Here is a 27,969-nt window from a genome sequence, read left to right as displayed (position 1 = left end):
CGTTGCCAAACATGATCATAATGTCTTGGAAGCAATCTTTTACTATGCTTCCTGTTTTGCCTTCATATATCGGGCCCTGCCATGATTAATCTGTCATTTTTGTGATGAACCTCATCACATGGTCCGATGCAAACTGGCTGATCATAAAAGAGTAGAATATAAACCTGCAACAAACCAAGTGATAAAAAGAGTTAACTGAGATGAGGTGGAAATGGTTGATTTTGGGCATTGCCAAATCCAAAGAAAGTTGGTATGGAAGGCCCCCAAAAAACACAAAAAAGGCGCAGCAGAGATAATGAGCAGCTGTTGGGTCATTGTATTTTCAATTACTTGTTCAAAAACAATTGTAGCCTCTAACTCATTAGTGTTTTTGTGAATGTTTTCTGTTCTAGAATTTGCTATTTATCATATAATTAACAACTACTTTCGACTCTTAAAAGCCAGATTACTGGAAATTCAGATTATATATATGCAGATTATGATTACATAATTGCATCTTTACAACCGCCCAAACTGCTTGAGACTTGGGGTATATCACAGAAACTAAACCCCTCTACTCCTATGGCTATCAGGTCTCCAGTCTGTTCCGTTCTGGCCCACCCCAAATCCGGGATTCTTAGAGAACTGCCCATCAACAGTTGGGCTGCCAAAATTACATGGCTGTATCAATCCATTTCCTGAGAACCCCATATCAGCGGGCCCACGAGAACCAAATGGTGAACCCCACCAGGGGCCTTGCTGCCAAGGTGCTTGTAGGGCTGAGGTACCCTGCATGGGACCCATTTGGGGTGGTAGAGGCTGCAAAGGCATTGGTAGTGGGGGCACGAGTGGGACCAGAGGCTGAAGGGGGGGCTGGAGTGGGGTTAATTGTTGGTTAGCCATGTGGGTTTGAACCCCCTGGGGCTGAAATCCATGCAATGGGGGTGCCAGTGGCCTAGGTTGTGGCTGGGTATCTTGGTTGGGCCGCCACTCTGGAATATCATCGTCATCGTTCCATGGCTGGGTCTCAACCTCAAAACTCTGGGCTTGCCTCTGCCAATTCACTGAATTATTGGCAGTCATTTTACCCTGCCCATACTTGTGGATAAGTTCTCTCATTTGTTCCACAGGACGACGATGTGGTTGCCGGAGTTGGGGTTGTGCAGGAAACTTTGAAATGGGTGGCTTTTGCCCTTTAACAAAGTCAAATTCAGGGAGATCATCCTCATCCCTGGTGGCTGCGGGACCAAAGCCAGGTGGAACGTCATCAATGGCATCATCTTCGGGAGGGGGTTCGGGATTGGAGGGAGGTGGACCCACAGGTAGAGGAGGGAGTGCTTTGGAATTGCCATCTTTTTCTTGCTGTCTCTTTGAAGTGCTGTGGTGTTTCTTAGAGTTTTGTTTCTGGTGTGAGGACAACTTGGGTGATATGGTAGTAGGTGCAAAAGCCTTTCTCCATACAACAATGCCAATAAGACCACTATCTATTGCGTTAAGTGTCTCTGTGTGCTCCTTGGGAAGGAGCCTGCCAAGCATTTCACTTGTTTTTTCATGGGGAGGACAGAGGTAGAGCTCCACTCCAGGGGCTGGTTCTGCAAACCCGACTCTCTCGTCCACAACATACGAATCTGCCACCTGTACAGGAAAAGGAATTCTGGGTTAGAAAATGGAAGCTAGAATGATGGAAAGATCGAAAGATTGCAGAGATGTAGGCAACAATTACCTCAAGCAGGTTTGAGCGTCCACTCTCCGGGGATCCGTCCTTCCAACAGAATTGGACAACCTGCAAAAGCAATCATTTGATAAATAAAATGATAATTTTGAAGTTTTAAGCATTGTTAAGAAAGGAGATGATAGCCAGCATAGGTATTATGCAATATCAAATTCTGCACCGCAATCCACACTAAAAATATTGGTATAATAATTGAGAACATATTCTGCTCCATTTAGCATATCAGACACCTAATGTACTAAAGTTCCCAAATAAACTCTCAGGAAATCTGGATTTTTGGGGTCTATTGCTGGAATGTTTACATTATAAAAATAACCTCATGATAGACAAGTAACGCAGATAGTTTCTCCCCCAGCAATTACCGTCTCTATTTTTTCCACCGTTGCCATTTCCTGATAGCCTGGTTCTTTTTTTATTTTTGTGTCTTTCACTCTATACGAAATGCATACCGGGAAGCAATACAATCAAAATACTTTCTGAAAATGATGAATTTTTTACTTTGGTCTAAGAAAATACCACGGAACGGTATTTGCAAAAGTTCCCCAAGATTGGCAGATGTTGCATGAATAAACAATGCCGGACTATTGCAAAGAAAAAATAAACAAGAATCACAAGATCAATTAGGGACAATGGAGATACCATGATTGCACGGCTTCGAGACATAGGAAGTTCTTGGAGGAATTTTTCAAATGCATCCAGTTTAACTCTTCCCTTGATCTCGAGAAAGCTAGGCCAATCTTTTGCGGATGTTTTCTCACCACTGCAAGAAGAAATCAGATAAGCAACCAATAATATCAAGGGCTGAACATGCATATCCTGAATATGAATTTCGTAATTTGGCCTGATAGTGTTACTGTTAAATGATTCCAACAAAATTTAGCATGAAATTGATGAGAAATGAATCTGGAAATCGCATACAAATAACTCAGAAACCATTTTACCAAGGTATATCCAACAATCTCCAGCTTCAATTAAAATTTTTAATTGACATTTTAACCAAGTAAAATTATTTAGTCCAGTCCTTCAAGAAAAAAGAGGAGATTACCAATTGATACCAAATTGAAATATTAGTTTCCACTAGCTCAGGAAGAACAAAACCCAAATTAGGGAATTGGTAATGTTTCTCTCACTATGATGAATATGCAGGACTGTAACAACCCTAACAAACTGAACATTCAAAATTGAATACATATATCCTTCATTTGTCGACTTCAGCTCAAGCTTTTGAAATGGGCTGCATGTTGGGGTCAATCATATGTTCATCAATTACATTAGGTGATGGGAAAGGACGAGTATGACCATTAGAGAAATTTTCAGCAGCCGTCGTCTCAGCCCTCCGAGATGTATTGAATCTGACCCTCCATCGGAATAGTTTTGTCTGCTCCTGTGGACTTAATCTTGAGAGGTTATCAGGTTTACTTCTTGCCAGGGTTGATGGAGGTTACTCAATCTTGGAAATTTTTGATTCCCTGGGTATCTCTAACCCCTGCTGTTGGAGAATGCTATTTGCTTATGGCCAAGAGATTAATGCGATTAGACCGACTCGGACCAGTCCAAGATCCCATACGGGATCCCTGGGGAGTATTGAAGATAGAGACACGAGAGGAAGACGGTTGGCTTTTGGTGCTAGAATCGCCCCGGGTCGTCGACCTACTGAATCGAATAGACGAATGGTGGCAAATGCTAGTGATTGGATGTGCTCACAATGCAGCTACCGAAACTTTGGAACCCGATCTATTTGCAAGAAATGCTTAATAAAGAGAAGTGGAGAGGGTGATCCTAAAAACAACAATAAGCCTAATTTGATATGGAGGCCTAAGAAAACCACAGTCGAGGCTACAACCAGCGGAGGTTTAGGAATTGAAATCCCAGGTAGATTAATAGAGAAAAGAAAAGGATATTTGAAGCGGTGCCTTATTGGCAGCCTTAAATTGGGGTCCTGGATGATCGAAGATGTGTGGGAATGGGCGAAAAAACAATGGAATCTTCAGAACCTGCCAAAGCCTTTCTCTATTAATGCTGTGGATGTGATTTTTATTTTTGATTCAGAGCGCCAATCTACCTCTATTCTTAGGAGAGGTGCAGATGCTGTGGGAGAATATCTCTCTTCTTTGAAACCTTGGCACCCGGCATATAATACTGGGGCCAGAACTATCAGGGTTAGATTTTACGATAATCCCCTTCACGCCTGGGCCACTACAACAGGGGAGATGCATGGAAATCAATTGGGCCAGGTTATTCAAACTGAGCTTTATGGCAACCATGACCATTGTTTGACTTATGCTTCTGCTTTAATCTTGACATCCATTTGGAAGACCATCCCCTCTTCCCTGAATTTAAAAATTGATTCTTCTGTTTATTCGGTGGAAGTTAAGGTGGTCTCTAAAGGAGGAATAAATAGCTTGTCGTTGTCGGTAGTGGGAGAATCCAGCAGTAAAGACAACTCAAGTCTTTTTGTTGGTTTTGAATCCAATTCCGCTGAAAAGGGCTTACCGGCGCCGGTAAAGGTTGCCGTGAGTAGTGTTGAGAACTCCGTCGATGCCAGGGAGCCGTGCCCCATTTCAAATTTTGAATTAGAAATTGCTTATCCAGAGAATGTAGAACATGAGTCGGCTAATCTGTCAGGAACTAGGATAGCTGTCTTGAGGGGCCAGGATATCAAAATTGGAGGGAGGCGGGCCCACAAAGCCCCAAAAGTAATGATTTGTGGCGAGAAAAGGAAAGTGGGTAGGAAGATCGTTGCGGACAGCTGTAATATTACTTCGACCCATGAAAGGAATTCTCTAAAAATTAAATCTCGACACCTTAGCGAGAGTAAAAGTTTGTTTGAGAAGCGTCTACAAAAAAACAAAAAAAAGGGTAGGGGAATCTTTGTTAGGAAATCTAAAAAAGCCGCACGTGTCCTAGCAACTAGAGAGGAATTGTTTGCATTGAATAGAAAACTTAAAGGTCCACTTCTAAGAAAGAGGTTTAGGAAATCGATCTCTAGAGTTCCTTTGCTGGCTCATTCCCCTCCGATGGTCCGATCGAATCCTTCACCGAGTTCTAAAGCCTCCTTCTCTTTCAAGGAGGGTGACCTTGACGTCTTGAAAGAAATCTCCTTTAACGAAAAACTAGCTCGAAAGGTATCACCTACTCTATCGGAAATCATCTTAAGTCCTCTTAAGAAGCAATGGGTACTGCAAAGGAAAGAGGCGAGTTGCTCTTCTCCGCCTGCCTCCTCTCAATCTAATAGTGAAAAGGATCTTCATGTGCCCTTTCTGGAACTTCCCATGTTCAGCAAGATCCTAGACAAAGAGAGGCGTACCCGGAGGAGACTTTGGGAGGAGGAAAAACAGATGGCCATTTCAGATTTGGAGGTGAGGAAAGTTTTTTTTTTGACAAGGATAATCTGGACTGCCCTGGAACCCTAGCCCTGGATATTGTCCCCACCGTTAAGGAAGTGCGTGGACCGGATGGGGACACCCAAGGAAAAAGCCGACGCCTCAGTGACATTTTAAGGTCCCCTGAACCTCAAGATCCAGAACAATTTAGTTACTTTTTAAGAATAGGGGATGTTCTCGGAATGTCTTATGATGAAAATATGGACAAAACTAGAGAAATGTATTGTGCCATACAAGAAAGGGATGGCAAGGAAAGGAAGAAAAGAATCGAGGAGATTGGTCGAGATCAAGGAAACCAGGATTAAGGGGTCCTAAGTTAAAAATGAACTCCCTGTTGAAATAATTTTATGGTTTAGGCTAAATACGAATCATCTACAATTTCAATCATCCAACAAGAAGGGGAGAAGTGCCCCTGCTTAAGGACAGAAGAACCTATTGGTAGGGGAGGCCAATGTTAGTTTGAAAAGGGAAAATGGGAAGGAAAGTCAGGGATAGTAAACGTTGTGACATGTTACTCTTAGTAGTATGTCTCGAAGTTAATTACTCAGTAATTCTGACTGGATGGAGAAAATGTAAAGATGGCAAGAAAGTGTAACGAGATTTTTTGAGGAAATAGTTGTAGGGATGGGATTTCTTGGGGAATTTTAGTTTGGGTTTTTTTTTGGTAAAAGAAGTGAATGATGGGAAGACCTGGTTGGTGGTTGAACGCTGTATAGACATATGCATGCTGTTTTGTTTATCTCTTTTGGACTGGTACCGGCATGTTGGTCCAGTCCACCTTAATATTTTGTAATGCATGAGGGGACTACTGGTCCCAATTGCTATCTTAATATTAATGAAATATGTCAATTTTAAAATAAAAATAAAAATTGAATACATATATAGTACGGAGGAGGCTAGCTGTAAGGCTCGCTCCTTTTACCCAAAATGTGATATTTCTCCTCTCCATCTTTCCCCTCTTCTCTCTTCCATTTCTTTCTCCTATTTCACAGTTAGGGTTTACCATATTTTCCTTTCTCTCCAACTTGTTCTTCTTTGATCTATTGGTTTTATTGGGCTACTTTTTTTTTTTCTTCTTTTGATACTACTTTGCATTAGTTATACTCTTGAGAGTATTAAAAATGAGTAGCTTGTTGTTTTATTTAAAAAGAATAACCAAAGAGGATGATGAGGTTCTTTGTTTCAAGGAGTGAAGCGTAGCTGCAAGAGTTCATAAACTCAATAAAAAGGTTCAAACGCAGTAAAAAGAAATCAAGAAAAACATCGAGTCAAAGGCTTGTGTATAAGGGATTTTTATTGAGAAATGAAACAGGAGGGAGTGGAGAAGTGAGAAAACCAACTTAGGCATGCATATCAAAGAGCTGGTGGGGAAGAAATAGGAGGGGATGTGGATCAAAAGGGCCCTTGGAAACAACACTGGCCTGATAAAAAAATAGAACAAATAGAAAAGCCGGCTATTGGAATCAAACAGATGACCTAGGTGAAAGAATCTCATATTGTGGAAACAAGATTGAATAGGGATCAAGGGATGACAGTGACGGAGGGAGTGATTGGAGAGATGGTTTGATTGAGTTTAGATTACCGCAATTAAGGACAATACTTTTGGAAACTATAGAAATTGTTTTCCCATTTATTCGATTTTGCAGGGTGTTGCAGGGGAGGGGACCCTGAAAAGAGGGGGAACTAGACTTCATGTGACTTGATTTGATGGTCAAAGGAAAAAGAAAAGTTTAATGTCTAACACATTCAAGTCGCATGCTCATAATCAAAGGTGCTACTTCAAAAGTCAATGAGACTACCTTTCCTACCAACTAGTGGTGGCCTACCCAAATGACAATAGAGGACTACTTGTGTGATGTAATAGATCAAGTCAGGCCTTATTGGTTTTTTCAGTACTCTAGCCTCAAGTGCGTCCATCCTTGCTAGTTTAGTATAGGATATCTTAGTTATCAACAATTACTCTGTTACTACTCATCAAATAAAGCAACATCTTTGAGTACTTGCTGTTCATATCAACACCAACACAAGGATCAACTCAGCAACGAAATGAAGAGTTGCAATTGTGTGGAAGAAATGGAAGCATAATGAGCGAAGCTAAGTATCAATTTCAAAGGCGCAGAAGACCAAGTTAAATACTTGATGTGGTTGAGCCTTCCAATTCAAACAATACTTATCTCAATACTCGACCCGAGTAATTTTAAATTTCCACCGAAACGTTTGAATTTGGAAATGACAAAACATAAATGCATAGTGAAACCAAAAGAGTAGTGTGGTAGTGTTATGCTATACCAGTATATTTTAAATAATTATATTTATATGAATTGCATGTAAAATGCGGTCTACATATTACTTATAGTATTTGTAAGAATTAAATATGAAATGTGCTATTATGGAATTATCATACATGTGCGACACTGACAACGCATACCACTAGGTATTCGATGCTATATTTTAATGGTAGGTGTTCAATGTTGTTAAACCATTATGGGAGATTCTTTTGCTTATGGGATGGTTTTTTTATTGTGTTTGTGCTTATTCTAGCACTTCCTGAGTTTTCGTATTAGATGTCAACCATTTGCATATGTTTCCGTGTGTTTCAATAATTTTACATGATTTCCACAGAAATTGGCATGTTTCTATTTCCAAATCGACTGGAATGCCAAAACATGAAACCTTGGATTTTTTTTTTTGAAAATTGACTTTTATTACTCCAGAAAAGGTTAGATGAAAGCATCCCCAAGGTGGGGAACAATCATATCATCCATCCAGTACATCGCCCAAAAAGAAAAGGCAATTACATCATTATCCCATTACATTCCCCTACTGGTTTTACATAGTGTGAAAGCATATCTCCTCCAGCATTACTCGTCCTTTTGCTAAAGCATCTGCCATTTCATTAGATGCCCACCTCCTATGATCGACCTTCGGACAAATAATGCAAACCAGATCCCTCACTTCCGCAATGTAGTTCCGAAGGTACCAAGGTCCACAAGACACTTCCGTGGCCCAAGAAATTGCATTTGATGAATCCCCTTCCACAATTAGGTGTTTGAATCCAGATGGTGTAAACCATTTCAGTCCAAATAGAAGGGATCTAATCTCAGCCTCATTTGTGTCAAAAGTACCCACTGGCCCAGAATAAGACATCACAATCCTTCCAAAGTTGACTATGATCACGCCTATTACTCCTCCTTTTGCTAAAGCGTCTGCCATTTCATTAGATGCCCGCCTCCTATGATTGACCTTCGGACAAATAATGCAAACCAGATCCCTCACTTCCGCAATGTAGTTCTGAAGGTACCAAGGTCCACAAGTCGCTTCCGTGGCCCAAGAAATTGTATTTGATGAATCCCCTTCCACAATTAGGTGTTTGAATCCAGATGGTGTAAACCATTTCAGTCCAAATAGAAGGGATCTAATCTCAGCCTCATTTGTGTCAAAAGTACCCACGGGCCCAGAATAAGACATCACAATCCTTCCAAAGTTGACTATGATCACGCCTCCAAAGCCCACCCTACCCGGGTTACCTATAGAACTGCCATCAAAGTTGAGTTCCATCCAACCCTCCGGAGGTGCCTCCCATTTTGGAGATTACTTCACGACTGTTTTTCTTTCCCATAAAACCGCATTCCAATTGAGTAGGATGTCGCTTAATCCATACAATACATACACCTTTAAATAAGATCAAACATCCTACTATGGATTAAGTCCCTCACTGCCTGTATCTTTTTCTCACCCCCCAAACCCTTGATATTCCAGAAACCGAGCTTCATTGCGACACTATATATACCCGATGCTTAAGCCAAAGCCAAAGCCCGGACTTTCCTGCTCCCCTTTTTCAATTGCCTCCTGTTCGATCTCTGTCTCCTCCCTTGTTTCAATGCCATCTAAGATATTCCAGGTCGCCTCTTCATTTCCTTCATATTCTATACCAATGTCTTTCCCCATAGTTGCCATCTCGCGTCTTTCTTGCGAGTTCGCTTCCTCACTCGATATACGTGAGTCACCTGCCTTGGGCATTGCCTTGTTAATATTTTGTTTCTAGTTCCAACGAGTCCTGAAACGATTCAGACTCCCCATCCATCACCTTATTCTCAATCAACATTTGACTACTAACACCCCCACTGATCTTGAATGGCTCTACATGGGTTTGATTATCGGCCACGAAACCAGATTATTCATCAGAGACCAGATCCTCCGAAGTTTTCTTTGAATCCATATGTAAATTCTCATGTACAATATCCACCATTTCCATAGGTTGTAGAAGATTCCCCGTCGCTTCAACCTCAGAACCGGGCATTACACATTGATCCCTCTGTTTTTAGATCTTAGCTTCAAGAACTCTTGAGCGATTTCCTCCCTTGTAGGAGATTCATGGAAGGATCTCTGTGCTTTACCTATTTCTGTGCTTATTTACCCATCTGTGCTAGTTTATCTATGCTTACTTTCATCCACCTCTTTTCTTCCTCGTGAGAACTCATCACACAGCTCGTTAAGAAGGGCATTGAAGCATCTTTTAATTTCTCCCTCCGGTATATTACCTGAATATTTGGCGTGATATCGAGGGCCCCTCCTTTTTTGACCTACCCCTGCCAGTTTTATTTTTTTCTTTAACCGGCTGAATCTTGCTTCCCTATTTTTATCTGATTTTCGGTGACGATATTGCATGTCTCCCAGATGTCCATCATGCAAACTGTAGGCCATCGATGACTGCCACCTATTCCCACCGTCAAAAGCTTTTTCAACGCAAGGTTTACCTTTATGGCAGCCAGAAAAGATATCAAGCTACATGTCTTCTCTTCCTACTACGTTTTGGGAACATGACCCTTCCATCAGAAAGTTGCTTCTGTTCAAAGGCATCCCAGGAGCGATGTGGTAACTTTGATCAAAGATGTGTACCCCCCTATTTGTGACGTGTTCCATACTTCCGTTTGATCTGAATCACGTGTCCCCATTTCATGCGGCCTTTGACGTGTTGCCCCAGACCTGATCTGATTTTTATCTCCTGCCATATGCTTATCATGATTCAGGACGCGTGCCTCACCCTCCACCCGATTACGAGAATAGTCCAGTGGCTCCATAACACGCGTCCCCGCCAGCCGATTATTCTGTACCACCTTATTTTTCTCCGTCAACGTAGGGTTCCTGGCGCAATTTAAATTAACGCTAGGATTGTGTCCGTACCCCTTTCCATCAAGTAAATCGATGGCTAATCCTTTCCCCTTATGTTGGCGTTCTGCGTTCCAGTTGTAATCCGTTGATGCATCAGTACCATGTGATTGTTTCCTAGTTTCAATCAACGGTCTGATCATCATCTTCCTCGCAAGGTTTCCAAAGAAAGAAAATCCGTCATTAGAACTCTCTTCCACTTACCTTCTCGGGTTCTGGAACCATTTTTGTGAACATATGTCCACCATTTCGCCAATATTTACCGTGTTCTCCTCCATATCAAACGGGGAATGATCCAAATTTGTGTCAACATGATTGGCCCCCATTTTTAATTCATCACCATAATCACCAACTACGCCAATAGAGTACCATCTCTCTCCTACTTTTAGTCTCACATAAGAACGTAGGAACCTCCATTCCGATGTGAGAACTTCTGCAGAGGCATACTCCATGCATTGGTCATTTTCCCGACTGTTTTGGCGTGATCCCATAAAACCGAACCAGATAGCTTTGGCGCCTGTCTGATGTGCCTGGTGCCACGGACTCAGGGATAGGAGAAATTTTCCGCAAGCTTGGGCTCCCCTTCTGAATATGGCAACGGCTTGGGATTCAGTCTCAAACTGGAACAATATTTCTCTGTCATTAAGGATATAAGGTTCCAGGAGGTCTGGTATGCTCCAAAACCATTTAGCCCATTGCCACATCTGATCCCAAGACCATTTCTTCGATTTAACTTTTACAATAAGACGGAGTTTTGAGAAGTTCATTTCTTTTCTCAACCTCCTTACCAGTTATGATAACCTTTGGAATGCCATCTTCGTTTTTAACGTCTGGTGCCGGAATCCGGCCATATCTGGTACTCCGATTCTTCCACCCTTTCTGGCACCATTCTTTGTTGTTTCTTTTCGTCTTTTGCCTGATTGCATCTTCGACATCTCTCCCGCCTCCTAAAGTTATGGTATCGACAATCATTGCAAATCCAATCCCCAGGAAAGATGTCCCTCTGGTTTCTTGATCCCTTCCCTTCGATGCCGTTGTTCAAGTAGTTCCGCATCTCAGATCCCTTCAAACTGACTTGTTTGGTGTTCGAAATGAGATGTTCGTAAGATAAGGGTTTCATAGTCTCTTCATTTCTTCTCCAATTCCTTGAGAAAGAGGTTTTCCTCCTCTTTACAACCCTAGAAATAGTGTGTTGAAACCTTGGATTTGATCATACGCATGATGAGGGAATCCCTCTTTCACCACAAATAAAGATTTCTTTGGATTAATCTCTTCTTCACAAGGCATATGATAGAGATTGGGATGGTAGAAGTTTGTCACACTCGTACAATTATATTGTAGAACATAAGAGTAAAATAGTCATTTACTTTCAAATTCAAACATTACATACCTCTCAAACTTAGACCTAATCATATGCATGATGAGGGTGAGGGAATCCCTCTCTAGAGAACCGAGAAATACCTTCTCAAATAGGATCGCACTCGATGTGAAGCAAAATGTCAAGATAAGATGAGAGACACAATTACACAAAGAAAGGAACAAAAGATTTACATGGTTCGGGAGTGTGCCTATGCCCATGGGAGAAGAGTTTCACTATTTCGGTTTAGGGTTACAAAACTCTCCCCCGCTAAGATTAAGAAATCACAAAGAAAACCTCACAACCCGTAATCCTAATATGTGGCTTACATATCAATGCCATTTCATCAAAAAATTGCTGAAATATCCTTTAGCACAAAACAGCGCTGCTTGACCCATGTGCGGCATGCACATTAGTCCATTAGGGTGCTAAATAATGCCAGAATACAAGACATCTACACAACACCCACCCTTCCTAAAGAGATATTTCCTTGGATAATATCTTCCTCATCACAAGGTAGCAACAAAAAATTTACGACTTCTCCAAGCTCTAATACCATGTCAAGTTGAGAAGTAGAAGAGGAATGAAGAATAAGAGGCATTGGGAATAAGGAAGAAAGAAAGTCGAACCATACGAAATTTGGGAGAAGGGTTAAGTTTTGGAACTTTGTCACACATACACGTTTTTGTGGAACATAGGGGTAAAATTGTGTTTTTCTTTCAGTTATATTTTTGTTTATAAATACGTGAAGGGCAATCATGAAACTTCACTAAGAGTTAGATGAATATATAAGAGGCTGGTGGAAGGGGAATGTTGACTCCTCCCAAATTTTGTGTGCTTTGACTCTCTCTTTCTCCTTTGGCTTTTACTTCTCAACTTGACAGGGATGGAAATACTCAAGGAATCTAAGCTGGAGAATGTGGATGCCAGGTTCATCATTGATTTACGGGAAAGAAGGAACCATTGCTTGGCTTGCTTACCTACTAGAATACACTAAGGTGCATAGAGTTAATCTAGAACAAGGTGTTCTAGATCGAAGATGGGGGAATTGAGGAGCTATGTGTCCCCTTAATGAAAACTTATCAGAGTTGGAGATAATTTTAGAAGGATATTTGACACGGTGTTCCTTTCCAACATATATATATATATATATATGGGAAATGTTTTCTGCACGATACCTCAGATAAGTTATCTGAGCAAGAGCTCAAAAAAACATATGGGCCCACATTGTTTGGATGATCCAAAGCATTCATTTGGATAGTCCAAAGATAGATATAGTGTGCACAAAAAATCTGGTCCACAAGATTATCCTAACCCTTCGATTTGTGGATGGGTATAAACCTCCACAAATCTGTCCATTTTTAACCTCCAAAAATCGAAGGGTTAGGATGATCCTATGGAGCTGATTTTTTGGGCACGCCTTATCTATGTAAGGGCCTATCAAATGAATGCTTTGGATCATCCAAACAATGTGGGCCCACATGATTTTTTGAGCTCTTGTTCAGATAACTAATCTGAGGTATCGCTCAGAATACGTTTCCCTATATATATATATATGAGGAAAGTGTTCCTAAGATCTAGCTCAGATAAGCTTATCTGAGCTAGAGCTCAGGAACACATGTGGCCCCACATTTGTGGGAGGATCCAAAGCATTCATTTGGAAGGCCCTTCCATGGATAGGGTGTGTACCAAAAATCAGCCCTATAGGATCATCCTAACTCAATCAAAGGTTGAGAGGAAAATGGACAGACACTGTGTGTCCACGTTTCTGCCCATTTTTTTCCTCCACAAATGGCAGGGTTAAGATGATCCTACAGGGCTGATTTTTGGTACACACCCTATCCATGGAAGGGCCTTCCAAATGAAAGCTTTGGATCCCCCAAAAATGTGGGGCAACATGTGTTTTTGAGCTAGAACTCAGATAAGCTTATCTGAGCTCTAGCTCAGGAACACTTTCCTCATATATATATATATATATATATATATATATATATATATATATAGAGAGAGAGAGAGAGAGAGAGAGAAGAAGAAGAAGAAGAAGAAGAAGAAGGTACTCCCTGTAGTAGATAACTTATCTATTCCCTACCTTGAAATAACAGTAGGGGCCACATTGTTTGGGTGATCCAAAGCATTCATTTGATGCACCCTCACATAGATAAGGGGTGCCCAAAAAATCAGCTTGATAGGATCATCCTAACCCTATGAACTGTGGAGGCAAAAAATGGACAGATTTGTGCAGGTTTATACACGTCCATTTTTGCCTCACAGTTCATAGGGTTAGGATGATCCTATTGAGCTGATTTTTTGGGCACACCCTATCTATGTGAGGGCCCATCAAATGAATGCTTTGGATCATCCAAACAATGTGGCCCCAACTGTTATTTCAGGGTAGGGAGTAGATAAGTTATCTACTCCAGGGAGTACCTTCCCTTTTCTCATAATGATGTAATCATTCAAGAAAGGCTGTCAAGAAATCAATGCCATTATAAGTGGGAGGAAGAACCTTGGTGCTTGGGATGAAATTTTATCTTGCATTTGGTACACTTCAAAAATAAAATATAGTAGAATGACTACAGGTAGCAGACTTTCAAAGTTTATGACTTGCCACAAATTGGTAAATTCCCCATTAAGTAATGCACAGTTCAAATAATCAAGATGCTGCAGCGCTTCTTGATTACAAGCACTTTGCAAGGGAATTTCTTGCGTTAAGGTTCTCCAACACTGGATTCATAACATGTGTCAATTTTATTTTTCATTTTTGTGTTTTATTTTTCAGAGCAGTAACCAGGTTCATTAAGGGGCCGTTTGGATGCACGGATTTTAGAATCCAGGTTTTTAGTTTGAAAAAAGTGTAAAACAGGGTTCATGATCTGGCTGCTGTATGCTGTCCTGGCAGCATTTCTTGGATTTTAAGTAAGAAAACCAGGTTTTAGAAATCTCATGATGGGGGAGAGGTTTCTAAAACCTGGTTTTCTTAAAATCCAAGAAACGCTGCCAGGACAGCATGCAGCAGCTTGATCATGAACCATCTTTTACACTGTTTTCAAACTAAAAACCTGGATTCAAAAATCCGCGTATCCAAACGGCCCCTAAGAGAAGAAAGAAAAGCACCTAATTTTTATCAACCATTAAAAAAAAAATAAGAAAGAAAATTTGCAGGAGGCCAGAAAAGCACCCAGAAAAACAAAACTACAATCGGGAAAGAGATTGCAGCTCAATGAGTCGCCTGAATAATACTAGTTTTGGCCAATGTTTCAGCAGTCATGTTGGCCTCTCTAATAGTATGAGTAAATTAGTAAGTAGTCTCCCTAGAAAGGTTGACAGTCTCATTGAAGGTGGGGCGCATACGCCATGGTCCTCTGATATTTTTTACTACCTACCACGAAGCAATTTGGAAGTCCTCTTTAGCCACAAGAGAACCCTCAAATCTCGATCTGAAATTCTCAATTCAGTTAACAGGGCCTTAGCTTCAGCTACCTTGGAGTCAGTGCCAGTTGTGTTAGCCAACAAGATCATATGGCCCTGGGCCCTTTAAGTTCAATATTTATGTGGTTGTAAGCTCTCAGATTCATCAAATACCGTTGAGTGATGGAAGCTCAATAGAAGATTGGTGTGAGCGGTGAGATGGCTTTAAGCTCATGATCAAGCTTAAGAGCCTTCAGTCCATGATTAAATAATGGTACTAAAATCGTTTTGGGAAGAGAAAATTGAAGAGATCAAGTGCAATGAGTTGGTCAATTTTGAAGAGAAAGAACATGGTGTCTTACTGATTTGGGAGAGGGAAATAGAGGCTCACAAGGCATCCATCATTCTGCCTATGATATGACCAGCAATATGTAGACCTTCAAGTGTGAATTGACAAATTGAGTGAAATCAAAGCTTTATATAACTACCCAAGCTACGCTTCTTTGGTTCGCTTACCAGCAACCCCAAAGAGGCATAATTAAAGAACCAAATTTTCGGTTTCAGTATGCATTTTGATCGTGATGAAAATGGAAACATGTTGGGTTTGGATGGAAATTTCGGTCAAAATCCTGTAAAATTATAGAAACGTATGGAAACAGATGCAAATGATTGACATTGAAGTTGAAACTCCAGAAGACGCTAGAATAAGCAAAAATACACACTAAAAAACCCATCACATAAGCAATAAAAAAAACACTCATAATATTTTAACATGGAACCTTATGACATGTGCCATCACATAAGCAATAAAAAAAACACTCATAATATTTTAACATGGAACCTTATGACATGTGCCGCTGCACATATGTGCTAATTCAGTATATACCATATTTCACATGCAATTCATATAAATATTTATACATAATAAATACACTACATTTCACATTCCATTTATATAAATATAATTATGGAACACATACTGGTATAGTATACCATTAATACACTCACGGTTTTGGTTTCGATGGGCATTTTAGTTTCGTTTTGTGTTTCGGTGGGGATGAAAACGAAAACATTTTGGTCGTTTTGTGTTGGTTTCGGTGATATTTAAAAACTATGAAAGAAACATTACAAAATGAATGAAATGAAGAAGCGTAGCAAACAACACAAGTAATAATAAACACCTCATCCATATGTAAATGGAGTTACAAAGTTGTAATCTAAATGCGATACAACGACATGGATGACAAAAAATGCTAAAAGCTTTAAACCTAGTTGGATAAGTAGAATAACAAAATGGCATCATCAGGATGCATATATACCACAGAACTCTTTTTTTCTTTTTTTGAAATTATATACCACAGAACTCTCATGCACATGAAAATAGTTGAAAATCATAAAACTCAACTGTGATGTCCACACAGATACTTGAAATATGCAGGCAACATCTTTAAAAAAAATACCCACATCAGTAAAGAGAGAATACAAGATTTTTACTCCAACATAACCAACATTGCAGCATCCCAGTTTAAAGAAATGAGTGTTACAATCTAAAACAATGTTGAATGCCCATAAATTATGAGTAGACTCTAGAAATTGATAACATCGGGAAAAAATAAATAAACTGTAGTGTGTATCAGAGACAAAATAAAAGGCAAAACTAAAAAATTAGATTCATGAAGCATAATTTTGAGTTACAGCAATAATATAATATCACTAAATCACATTGGGCAACATTAAGAAAAAGAAAGTAAAACTGTCAACAGAACCGACCTTTTGAAGAAGCCAACAACTGTAACCATGGCAGAAACATTCAATTGAAGCAAGCCTTCCCAGACAAACTCACTCTTAAATTCACCGCCAGGGGGATATGTTTTTGATGCTATGGGAATGTCACTGGATTTCAAGTAACTGTCAGCCCTTGTATACTGTACATTCACTTTATCTGGTTTATCCAGAGCAGTAACTACAGGATCTTTAGAAACAGAATCCAAAGAGTCCTTATTAGATACTAAGGCATCTGAGTCCTTTTTGACATTAACAGGTGTAGATTGTCCGGCAGGTGTAGATTGTCCGGCATCGCCTGGTAAATTTTCGAACGGCGGCTCAGAATCAAGTGACTCCATAAATTCATCCAGAGAAACTATTGGAGGCAAAAATTCTGCATCTTTCAATTCATCATCCACCATGAGTCCTTGCATAAAATCGGTACAGTCATGGGGAAGAGTGATTAGATTACTTGGGGAGCTTGGCTCTCCTAAATCAACCTTCGCAGGTAGAACAGCATCTTCAGAGGCTTCATTTTCATTAGATTTGGATGGAATTAGAGTTTCATTTTCACCAGTTCTAGATGGAAGTAAAATTCCCCCCACAGAAACCTCCACTGAAACACTATCATCTCGTTCAAATTCTACTTGGAACTCTCCTTTATGTGTTTTCCTCACCAAACGTCTGATATCAACGTCTGAATCCGGCAAAACCACCATCTGTGCAAGCTCTTCTGCCTTTGCTATTCTCCACTGGGAAAGCTCCTTTGAAGCAAGTTCCTCTGCGGTCATGGAACAGAGACGCTCGGGTGGGATTTCACCCGACATGACTTTTTCTCTTAGTTCTGGGTTACTACGATCTTTCAAATTGAACAAAAGAGACCTACCCTTCTCCTTATACTTCTTATTGACGCCACCAAATAATTTGAAAAGTTCAGCTTCAATTTTTATTGCCAGTGTTTGCGGACGGTGAAGTGCCTGTTCCCTCTCATCCCCAGTGACTTCTTCATGTGCCAATTTGGGCTTTTTGGAAACACGAATTTCCTTTGCTTCAGCGTTTTCTATATCAAGATCAGAAACCCAAGGTCTTTTGGAATCACGAGTCTCCTTTGGTTCAGCATTCTCTATATCAAGATCAGATACCCAACAGAGCCCATTTCCCTGCAAAAGCTCGTCTTTTAAGATGAAGTTACAGTTGAATGAATCTTCATCTTCCAGGGAAATATGCTTTGGCTTAAGTTCTTGCACATCAGATTTCCATGCCTTACTTATATCATCTGTATTTTCGTCAATCAAATTCTCATGTGAAGAATTCTGGTCTTCACTGCGATTCTGAACAAGTTCATCCCGTTGAGAGCCCCCATCCACAGATGTAGAAGTTGATTCAGTGAGTTGAGAGCCCCCATAATCCTGCCTTGGAGTGCTTACAGCCTCACTCTTAGTATTCTTTCCCACAAGTGGGGGTTTGTTCTGTGGTTGAGAAACCAAGGCCAATGAAGCGGCTAAAGACTCCCTCAACTTAGACCTGATGGACTCGAAGGACTCAGGTTGCCCCTTGGGAGATGGTTCCATCTGTGTGGTTCGCTTGTTTGGTAGTGTCAACTGATGTGTACCCAGATTACTGGACATGGACTTAGACCTGATGGACTCAAAGGACTCGGGTTGCCCCTTGGGAGATGGTTCCATCTGTGTGGTTCGCTTGTTTGGTAGTGTTAACAGCTGTGTACCCAGATTACTGGACATGGACTTAGACCTGATGGACTCAAAGGACTCAGGTTGTCCCTTGGAAGATGGTTCCATCTGTGTGGTTCGCTTGTTTGGTAGTGTTAACTGCTGTGTACCCAGATTACTGGACATGGACTTAGACCTGATGGACTCAAAGGACTCGGATTGCCCCTTGGGAGATGGTTCCATCTGTGTGGTTCGCCTGTTTGGTAGTGTTAACTGCGGTGTACCCAGATTACTTGACATGGTGAAATTATCAATAGTCAAGTCGCCATACAAACTAATGATACACCGTTTCCTATCAGGCCTTTCAGCAACTTCTGTGACTACCTTCAGTTCCTAAAACATAATTAGGAACTGTGTCCAATGTTTTTTTGAAAAATACCTCAAAAGAAGACCTCTATTCAATGTGTACTTTTGTGACAAGCTTCCTGTTTAAAAAACATGATTGCAATGAGTCAACAGGGGAAATGGATTAGCATCTTTAAAACCCATAAATATGCAGATTATACAACTTCATCTCTGAAATGATAAATAATAACAATTAGAGAAATCAAACCTAAATGCCACAATATATATTGCCTGACCCATTAAGCAGTGCTAGCTACTCTAATATTAAAATAAGAACCATAATCAGCTAGATTTACTAAGGCCCTGTTTGTTTAAGATTATGACAACCGATTGTCAGCTCCAAACCGATTATTGACTCAAAATTACTTTTAAATTTGAGTCCAATAATCGGTTTGGCCCTCACAATAGGTTGTAATAATCTTGAACAAACAGGGCCTAAATGTTCAAGAATTTGTGACCTTTTTCTAGAACTATAGATCCAGCACATATCTTTATTAAAATGGGCAAAACTAGATACTTCAGCTCCAGAGTCAAGTGAACTCATAAAAAGTCATACAGCCTTATAAAATATGGTATAACTAAACATATATTACTAGTTACAAAGACCTAGAAATTTGTTCAATAGGCTATAATCCTTCCTGAATGGCTCCTACAGGTTTAAATAGCATATGTAAAAGTGGCTACATACCTTGTAGTTATGAAGCCATTTGACACTGGGGAATAGCTTAGTTTCAGATATCAATTATTAGAAGGATTTTTTGCATGATTTTATAAGTTTATGAAGGGTGGACAGATTGACTTTTTCTTTACTTTTAATTATGTTGGTATTTTTTTAGTAATTCAATAATTATTGTAATGGGAAATATGAGGGCTCAGTTAACAGTTCTCTATACAGTTTTTGAAAATCGTGACGGTTGAAGAATTTAAAGAGGACGAATCAGCTAGTGTTATCATCCTTTTCCCTATTGCCTGCTGCTTGTCATGGTTAATTTAGTCAAATAAAATAGCTCCAATGTATTCATGATTATTTTTTATTTCTCCTTCTACTTCGCCACGTCAATTATGTCGTCTTATTAAGGTTTTGTATCCTTCTTGCTTTGGCCAGGGCAAATAGTGGAAAATTAACCCAAAATCTAAGGGATGAATTGATCTACTTTTGGATCTCACTCAGCAAGTGGTTGCCCTATTGCAGGAGGTTCAAGCCCTCCATAGGGAGCAACTTGGCCATGGGCATGTGTCGGGTAACAATCGACCTTTGCAACCTGAGGATGGATTGGAAAGCTATGATTTGTGGACATGGACACGAGTGTCGCGTTTCGACACGGACACGGCAAACTCCCAAAATTTAGAAACAGAGACACGGCTAAAATAGAAAGTACATATAATCATGATTTGTGGATACGAACTTGAGTGCCCAGTTTCGACACGAATACGATGTATCTAGCATGGAAACCGTTAAAAATCTAGAAATAGTGGCACACTCATACACATGCATACATATAAAGTTACTAACACTTCTAAGCAGTACATTTAAAAGTGTCTAAATGGCTGTCGACACGGGTGGACAAGGGTGTCGTGTCGGACATGACATGACACAGGTGCCATCAATAAATTCAAAGTGTCAGCCAAATCATAGTTGGAAAGCGACTTGGGAGAAGAACATGAAGAGGAACATTTCGATGACTGCCAGAAAGGAATGGCAATAATCATTTTGAGGATGATGAAGGGCAACCCAACTTTAGAGCTCATGTTGAGGAGCGTGGAAGAAGAAAACCAGCACCATTTGGTTTACACTTGGGGGCTGTTTGGATATGCGGATTTTAGAATCCAGATTTTTAGTTTGAAAACAGTGTAAAAGAGGGTTCATGATCAGGCTGCTACATGTTGTCCTGACAGCGTTTCTTGGATTTTAAGCGAGAAAATCAGGTTTTAAAAATCTCTCCTCCATCCTAAGATTTCTAAAACCTGGAAATATGGGAGGATCTGCTACTCTCTTGTTGACGAGAAGAAGGGTGAGAAGTCAAAAACGACGACTGGTCCGCTTCTTCTCGTCTCTTAGCTACAATTTTGAAGAAATACCGCATTCTAAAATCCGCGTATCCAACCAGCCCCTACGTGTTATAGAAATGGGTAGGTTGAATCAGAGGTGATTTCTACTTCTCGGTACTTGTTGGGAGTGAGGACACATATTAGGAAGCATCTGATTGCTACTAAGGCATGGACTGTTGATGAGGCGTATTAGCTTGATTAGAAAGTAGAAGAGGATCTAAAGAAGAAATCCTCATCTGAACATAGAGTGGCGACTGGTGGCATAAATTTTGGCACAAGATGGTCGCGTAATCAAGGTCAATCAGCCAATAATAATAGTCTGAAACCTACCAGAGAGATTCCAGAGCGAGAGAAGGGTGAATCATCATCCAGGAGAAGATCAAGGGGGATCTAGACATTGTTGCTACTCGTATGGTGAAACTGGTCATGTGTCGTTTGAATGCCCGAGCGATGAACACATCTAGTAGAGATAGAAAAAGAGGGCAGCAACAACAATGAGGAAGAAAAATCCGACAAATCCTATAGCGAAGATGAGGACAGGGTAGAGATAAATCCTCTGGGTGAGGAGTTGTTGGCTGTGCGATAAGTAATGGCGTCACCTGACTGGTGATGAGTAATGATGCCAAATGACTTGGGTGATGATTGGCAGTGAGAGAGCACCTTCCACCCAAGTTCTTTGCAATGGGAACATATGCAACGTTATTATAGATGACACAGAAGCACTTCCACTGAGAAAATATCCACGTCCTTATAAAATGACATGGTTCTAGAAGGATTCTAAATCTCCTGCCCCAAAGAGGTGTTCGGTTGACTTCTCTCTTTTTTTTTGGATGTTTATTCGGTTAACATCTCTATGAGAGATAAATATTCCGATTTCGTGTGATGAGACATTTCCCTATGAATCTGTGTCATGTTCAATTGGGAAGTTGTGCTCATAGAAGGACGATATACACTACATTCGTGCCAATATCTACACATTTAAGAATGGCAGAGTGAAGGGCATTTTAGACTCTCTTAGAAGGATGTATAGCATGCGAAGGAGGAGAAACCAACAAACATTTTGACCAAGCCAAGGATTGTTGAAGAGAGCCAATAGACCAAAAAGATTTATATTTTAGTGGCCCGAGAGGTGAGTGTGAAGGTTGCTGTCCTAAAAAAATACAAGCCATAAATTCAAGAATTGTTGCACAAGATTAAAGCAATGGTTCCAAAAGATCTTCCTGTGCTTTGTCATCTATGAGGGACATACAATATTGCATTAATTTTGTGATCGTTGTGGCACAGACAATTAAATAATCCACACAAAGACTACCATTAAAAAAAATGATCCACACAAAAAGATACAACTTCTATTAGTGGTGTTCATTATTCGGTTAAAACCGAATAACCGAACCGAATTGGTTCAGTCGGTTCAGTTCGGTTTTTTTCCGTTTCGGTTCGGTTTCGGTTTTTTTTTTTGGAAATTCGGTTTCGGTTATCTGAACAAAAAAATTCGGTTAACCGAAATAACCAAAATTATGATAAAAACCATTATTTTTTCAAAAAAAAAGTGCTATATGGGCACTCCGTAGGATGATCAAAACCGTCCATTTGATTGATCACAACTTAATTAGGTTGTGCTCAACAAAATCATTTCTATTAGATGATCCTAGCCCTCCGATCGAAACCAAGATTTGCTTCTTTCCCTCTTTTTCTCCCACTATTCGGTTATTCAGTTATAACCGAATAACCAAATTTTTAATCGGTTTGGTTTTTAAAAATTTCGGTTCGGTTTCAGTTACCGAAATTTGATAACCGAAATTATTTCGGTTATCAAATTCTGGTTATTTCGGTTTGGTTATAACCGAATAACCACCCCTAACTTCTATGTTGAATTCTTGATTTGCCGCGAATTAAACTATTGTTTCTCATGCCCCTTCGTCTTCTTCTTTGAATTATGATACTTGCTCACTTAGTAAAAGTACTCAATTATCCTTTCCCACGAGTAATCATGCCTTCAAGACACTGTTTGAATTGATACACAGTGATGTCTAGATGACTTGCATCTGTGCCATCAAACCAAGGGCAACATTATTTCATTGTATTTATTGATGATCAATTGATCATACATGGTTTAGGTGGTTACACCTTAGAGGAAAGAATATCTTTCTCATGACTTTCAGAAATTTTTATAAGACGAGGGCATCATGTCGCAAAAGTTGTCCTCATAAACCTCAGCAAAATTATTGCTGAAAGAAAGAATGGTAAACGTCTCTCCATCAATAGTTCTTTTCTCACTGAACCTCAAACTTTGTATTACCTTTGTGGTGAGGCTGATCTTACTGGTGTACTGTCAGTTTTCTGATGTATTGGTCAACAAATGTCCTTACCATTGTTTTTTGGGGATATCCCCATATTACTGATTGATCCGTGGGGATATCCCCATATTACTCATTGATCCACGTTGTTAGTTGTACCTGTTTCTTTGTCGGATATGGAGATAGTCAGAAAGGTTCTTGTTGTTATGACCCGAGGCATATGCATGTCTCGTTATATGGTTTTCCTTGAAAATGTTTAGTTTATCATCTTCCATATGAAACATTGCCCACTATCTCACAACTACTGTCCTTCATTGAAGGTTCTCCTACCCCCAAACCTCTTTTCAAACTAAGGATTTGGGGCCCCTCAACTACTTTCTCGAGCTGGAAGTCACAAGCTTTGAAAGAGGCATTCTTGTAAGTCAGAACAAATACTCCAGGGATTTGATTGCACTTGCCAACTTGATAGATAAAAAAGTTAGTTGACACACCGCATTAGCGTAATGCTAAGTATTGACAATCTGATAGTGTAACTCTTGATGATCCAACTAGATATCAATAAATTGTGAGGAGTAAGGTTGATCTAACAATGACCAGACTAAAAACACCCAAATTTCCTTAAATATTTATCTAAGCACACATATCCAATGCTATAAAAAAGCATACATATCCAATGAGTCATGCATGCTATTGATGTGTTCCAATTAATCCATAAAAAAGAATGAGAACAAATAGGGATTTTACGTTCAAAGAAAAATTCCAAAAAAATCGTGAATCTGACTTAAATACATCAATTCGTGCTTCAAATCATGTTTTTCAAACCATGGATAGAATTGCCAAATTTAACGGGTGCAATACCAGGCCCTTTTCATTTTTCCACTTTATAAAATGGCATACTCTAAGGATATGAAATTCTTGTACGGAAAAGCGCATGCACGAATTTGTATCAATTTAAAGAGGTTTGCACAGGATTGTTCTCTTATTAAAGAGGACGGAGTAGGTTCATTGTTAAGGAATATATCATGAAGTTTCTTTCAGACAAAGGGAACCTAGTTCGCATACTTTGGTAAATGAAACTTTCAGCTTTTAAGTTCAATAAAAGAAAGGCTTAGTCCATGGCATGTGAACCAGGTTTTCTTGGCTGCTCAATTTGGTATATTAAACCAACGACACCTGGTACAAGTACCAAGGACATATAATTAGCAAACCTTGGGTTAACATGGTTCTTCGGAAAAATGGTGAACTCATATGCATGAACTTGATTTGTCTTTCGCCTCCATTTCTATGGACCCAACACTATGAGATGGAGAGAAATAAACTATAAAATAAGCACAGAATAGAAAAGAAAGCACATCAGCTAACTATCAAAAATTCTTTCGAGGACAAGTCATATGACTGCGAAAGCCACAAGAGAAGTGAACTATATGATCGATTGACAACTTCTCTCCAATTCAACAGATCCAAAACCTATAAAATTGAAATACTTTTTCATAATCTCTCTATTGGTGAGAATAGCCATGATATCACTACCCTAAACTTGGAAACCCATGCCAATTAAATTTTTCTTTGCTATCATATCTCTCGCAGGTTAGCTCTCCTTGTAACAAAGCAAATACATTTGGACAAAATTGTGAATCTCATCACCATCATATGTGTAAAGGGTTTATTGCTTGCCTATTGAGACCAAGAGAAAACGGCCTAGTTTCATAGATTAGCTATGTTTGGTAACTCTATTTACATCATCCATCAGACTCTTCTGGTCCGTAACTTAATGGAACATGTAACCTCAGAATACAAACCATTTCTCCTAATTGTCAGGGTAAGAAACCACTCCCCATCCTCAATGCACTCTATGGTGCTCTTCATAGACCCAAACTCCATATAGAAGAGAAGTCATGACAGACCCAAAGCAAAACAGACAATTGTCACCGGGCTGGGAAACAAAAACGGGAATTGAAATGTGAAATGTGAAACGGAAGAAGGAAACACAGAAAAAATAGACAGCAAACGAGAATCGGAAAAAGATACAAAATCATATGAGAAACACATTGAGAAACGTATTATGAAACACGTTAGACACATTTCAGAACTCAGAAGTCATAGAAAACATCATTTTATCTTATTACCCTAATTTTTATTTTAGTTTGTATTTTCATAAGTTTTTGCGTGTTAGTAAATTTGAAATTTCTTAATTTCAAGTTTTTATGAAAGAAAGACAAATCATGGTAATCATGATTTAAGAAAAATGAAAGAAAGATATTGGGGGGAGGGAATCGAACAATGACAAGGCATCCTTAGAGACTCCTACCCTGGCTAGGCTATCAGCCAACCCATTAGAGGATCAATGGATATGCTGGAAAACAATAGAAGATGATCCCACCCAATCTTGCATTTCATAAAAAAATGCGATCAAATCTCCATGGATATTTTTGGGAACCAGAGAGCCAACGGATAACATTGAGGGAATCCCCTTCTACCACCACTTTATCAAGGCGATTGCTAAGTAACAACTTTAGGCCTTGGTGAATTGCGTGCACCTCAGCTTCAGAAACATCTGTCACCCCAATGGGACCCGCAAAAAACCATATCACCTCCCCTAGCTCATTCTGCAAGACACCTCCAACACTGGTCGGACCAGGGTTCACCAAGCTTTATCCATCAAAATTTAGCCTCAAGAAACCATGCGGCGGGGGATCCCACTCTTGCACTATTTTTTTGCTTATGGTCCACACTGAAGCACACCTCTCTCCAGCCATTCCATAAGTCAAAAGCAGAGACATATTTGAAGCATGGGAGGGATTTTACCCGGGATATTGTCAGGGCAACCACTTTGACGAAGAGGAAAGCTGGGCTTTTACGACACCTTTGAAGACTCTGGCATTTCTTTCTTTCTTTCCAAAGCACTCATATGGTTGATAAGAAGGATATGTTCCATAGGATTTTTCATTTTTTCCTTCCATGGAACTGCTAACCAACTCAGAAGGAGATCAATGAGCTTGGCATGAAACACCCAAGCTATGCCAAACCTACTCAATATTTTGCTCCATATCTCCCTAGCAAATTTACAATGCATAAAAAGATGATCCACATATTCTCCCACTTCTAAGCATAGCGCGCAGTGATCTATGATTAGAATTTCTCTCTCGCGCAAAGAATCATGAGAGATTCTTCCATGATTAGAATCTCACAATTACTTATTTTCCTTTTTTATTATTATATATACTATTATTTTCCTTCTTAATATGCATTTCGTAACTTTCTCGGTGTGAATCTTAAAAACATTTTCTGTACGTTTCACACATTTCACATATGTTTTCCACTTGTTTCATATGCGTTTCTCACATCTTTCACACAAGTTTCTCATGTGTTTCTCATGCGTTTCCCATGCGTTTCGGAAACATTTCCCCAAGTTTTATGTCACGTTTCGGAAATTTCCAAAACGTGTTTCCCACTCCCAAGGGCATTTCTGGTAACTATGGAATAGACAGTCCCCCTAACGTAGCCCAGTAAAATGCACAAGGAATAATGAAAATTCAAATGCTATCTTTGGGCTTTTGCCCCTTTCCTAATAAATCGTTGGCGTTCAAAAAAAAACAAGAAGAAGAAGAAGAAGAAGAAATGAAAGTTGACATACTAGAGATCCCACTCACTTAGCAAGACATTCTTTTTTTTTTGAATGGTAGAATTCAAGCAAGACATATTGTTTCATTCTCATCATCAAAGCAATCACAACAAACCCATCTCAAAATACTGTCCAAACGCTTCTCAAAAGAACTAAAACCCAAAAACCTACAATTTTCTACAGTGTCCAGATCCCTACTCCACGAAGGCATCAAATTTAAAAAAATGAAAACACAATAAAAATCTTTTTGTTATGGCAAGGCAAGAAACCCCATTTTACAAAACCAGTCTTTCCAGTTCCCATTAAACTAACACCTAATTTCCCTCTTTTTCTCTTTCCTATTAAGTTTTTGTTCGATGTTTCCTATCGAACTATCATGCAAAAAAGATCCCATCAAGAAAAACACTTCAAATAACTTTAAAAAAAAAAACACACAAATAGAAATAAAAATTCATCGAAATTCAAACAAGAAAGCGCTCTCAAGCAAAAACTCATAACCCTAGAAACAGCAAACAAACCATTACAATTTTACAAGACATTTAAAATCTAGGGCTAAAAGAAACCGCAATACCAAACAGAAAAAATCAAACTTCAGAAGAACAAAGACTGAAACAGAGAATAAAAAGGGAATAAAAGAACTGTAAATAAGAAAAGAAGAGTACCTTGAAAACGAAAGCAATGGCGCTTCATAAAAGATTTACAGAGGGAGGAGAGAGATGAGATGATGTGGACTTGGATAACCCTAGGGAAAAAAAAAATCCCTAAATATAAAGAGCGAATCCAAAACCAGTATCTAAATTCATTGATTCATGAGAACTGAACTTTTTATACTTGGAACAAGAGGACACGAGAATAGGGTACTCGAGTTCTGTTCTTAAATTTGGGAATTTATATATTCGCCCCTTTTCTGTATTGGGCAACCCCCTTTAGAAGAAAAGAGCAGTTATTTATAAATTATAATTACAATAGATGGGGCTGGATTTGGGAAGAAGGGGCACGAGATTTTATACGGTGTAAGCCCTTATAGTCCCATATTTTTCAAAAAAGTACTGTACGGACAGCACTGTAGGATCATCCAAACCGTCCGTGTGATGGAACACAAAGTAAATAGGTTGTTTGTCTTAAAAATCATTT

General features: G+C 39.6%; 1 protein-coding gene across 1 annotated transcript; it reads right to left on the bottom strand.

The window, feature by feature from the left end:
• Positions 1–377: 377 nt before the first annotated feature.
• LOC143847174 (uncharacterized) lies at positions 378–27,655 on the bottom strand. The gene is made up of 5 exons (XM_077355907.1): positions 27,498–27,655; positions 16,799–18,947; positions 2,351–2,471; positions 1,703–1,762; positions 378–1,614 (listed from the first exon to the last, which is right to left on the bottom strand). Exons 2-5 carry the CDS (start codon positions 18,760–18,762, stop codon positions 544–546), a joined length of 3,216 nt encoding a protein of 1,071 aa, XP_077212022.1. The 5' UTR covers positions 18,763–18,947; positions 27,498–27,655; the 3' UTR covers positions 378–543.
• Positions 27,656–27,969: the final 314 nt, after the last annotated feature.

Source organism: Tasmannia lanceolata, unplaced genomic scaffold (assembly GCF_043159265.1).
Source record: "Tasmannia lanceolata isolate RefF3 unplaced genomic scaffold, GAP_Taslan_0.1 ptg000003l, whole genome shotgun sequence".
Lineage (NCBI taxonomy): Eukaryota > Viridiplantae > Streptophyta > Magnoliopsida > Canellales > Winteraceae > Tasmannia > Tasmannia lanceolata.
This window is presented reverse-complemented; position numbering and strand designations above follow the sequence as displayed.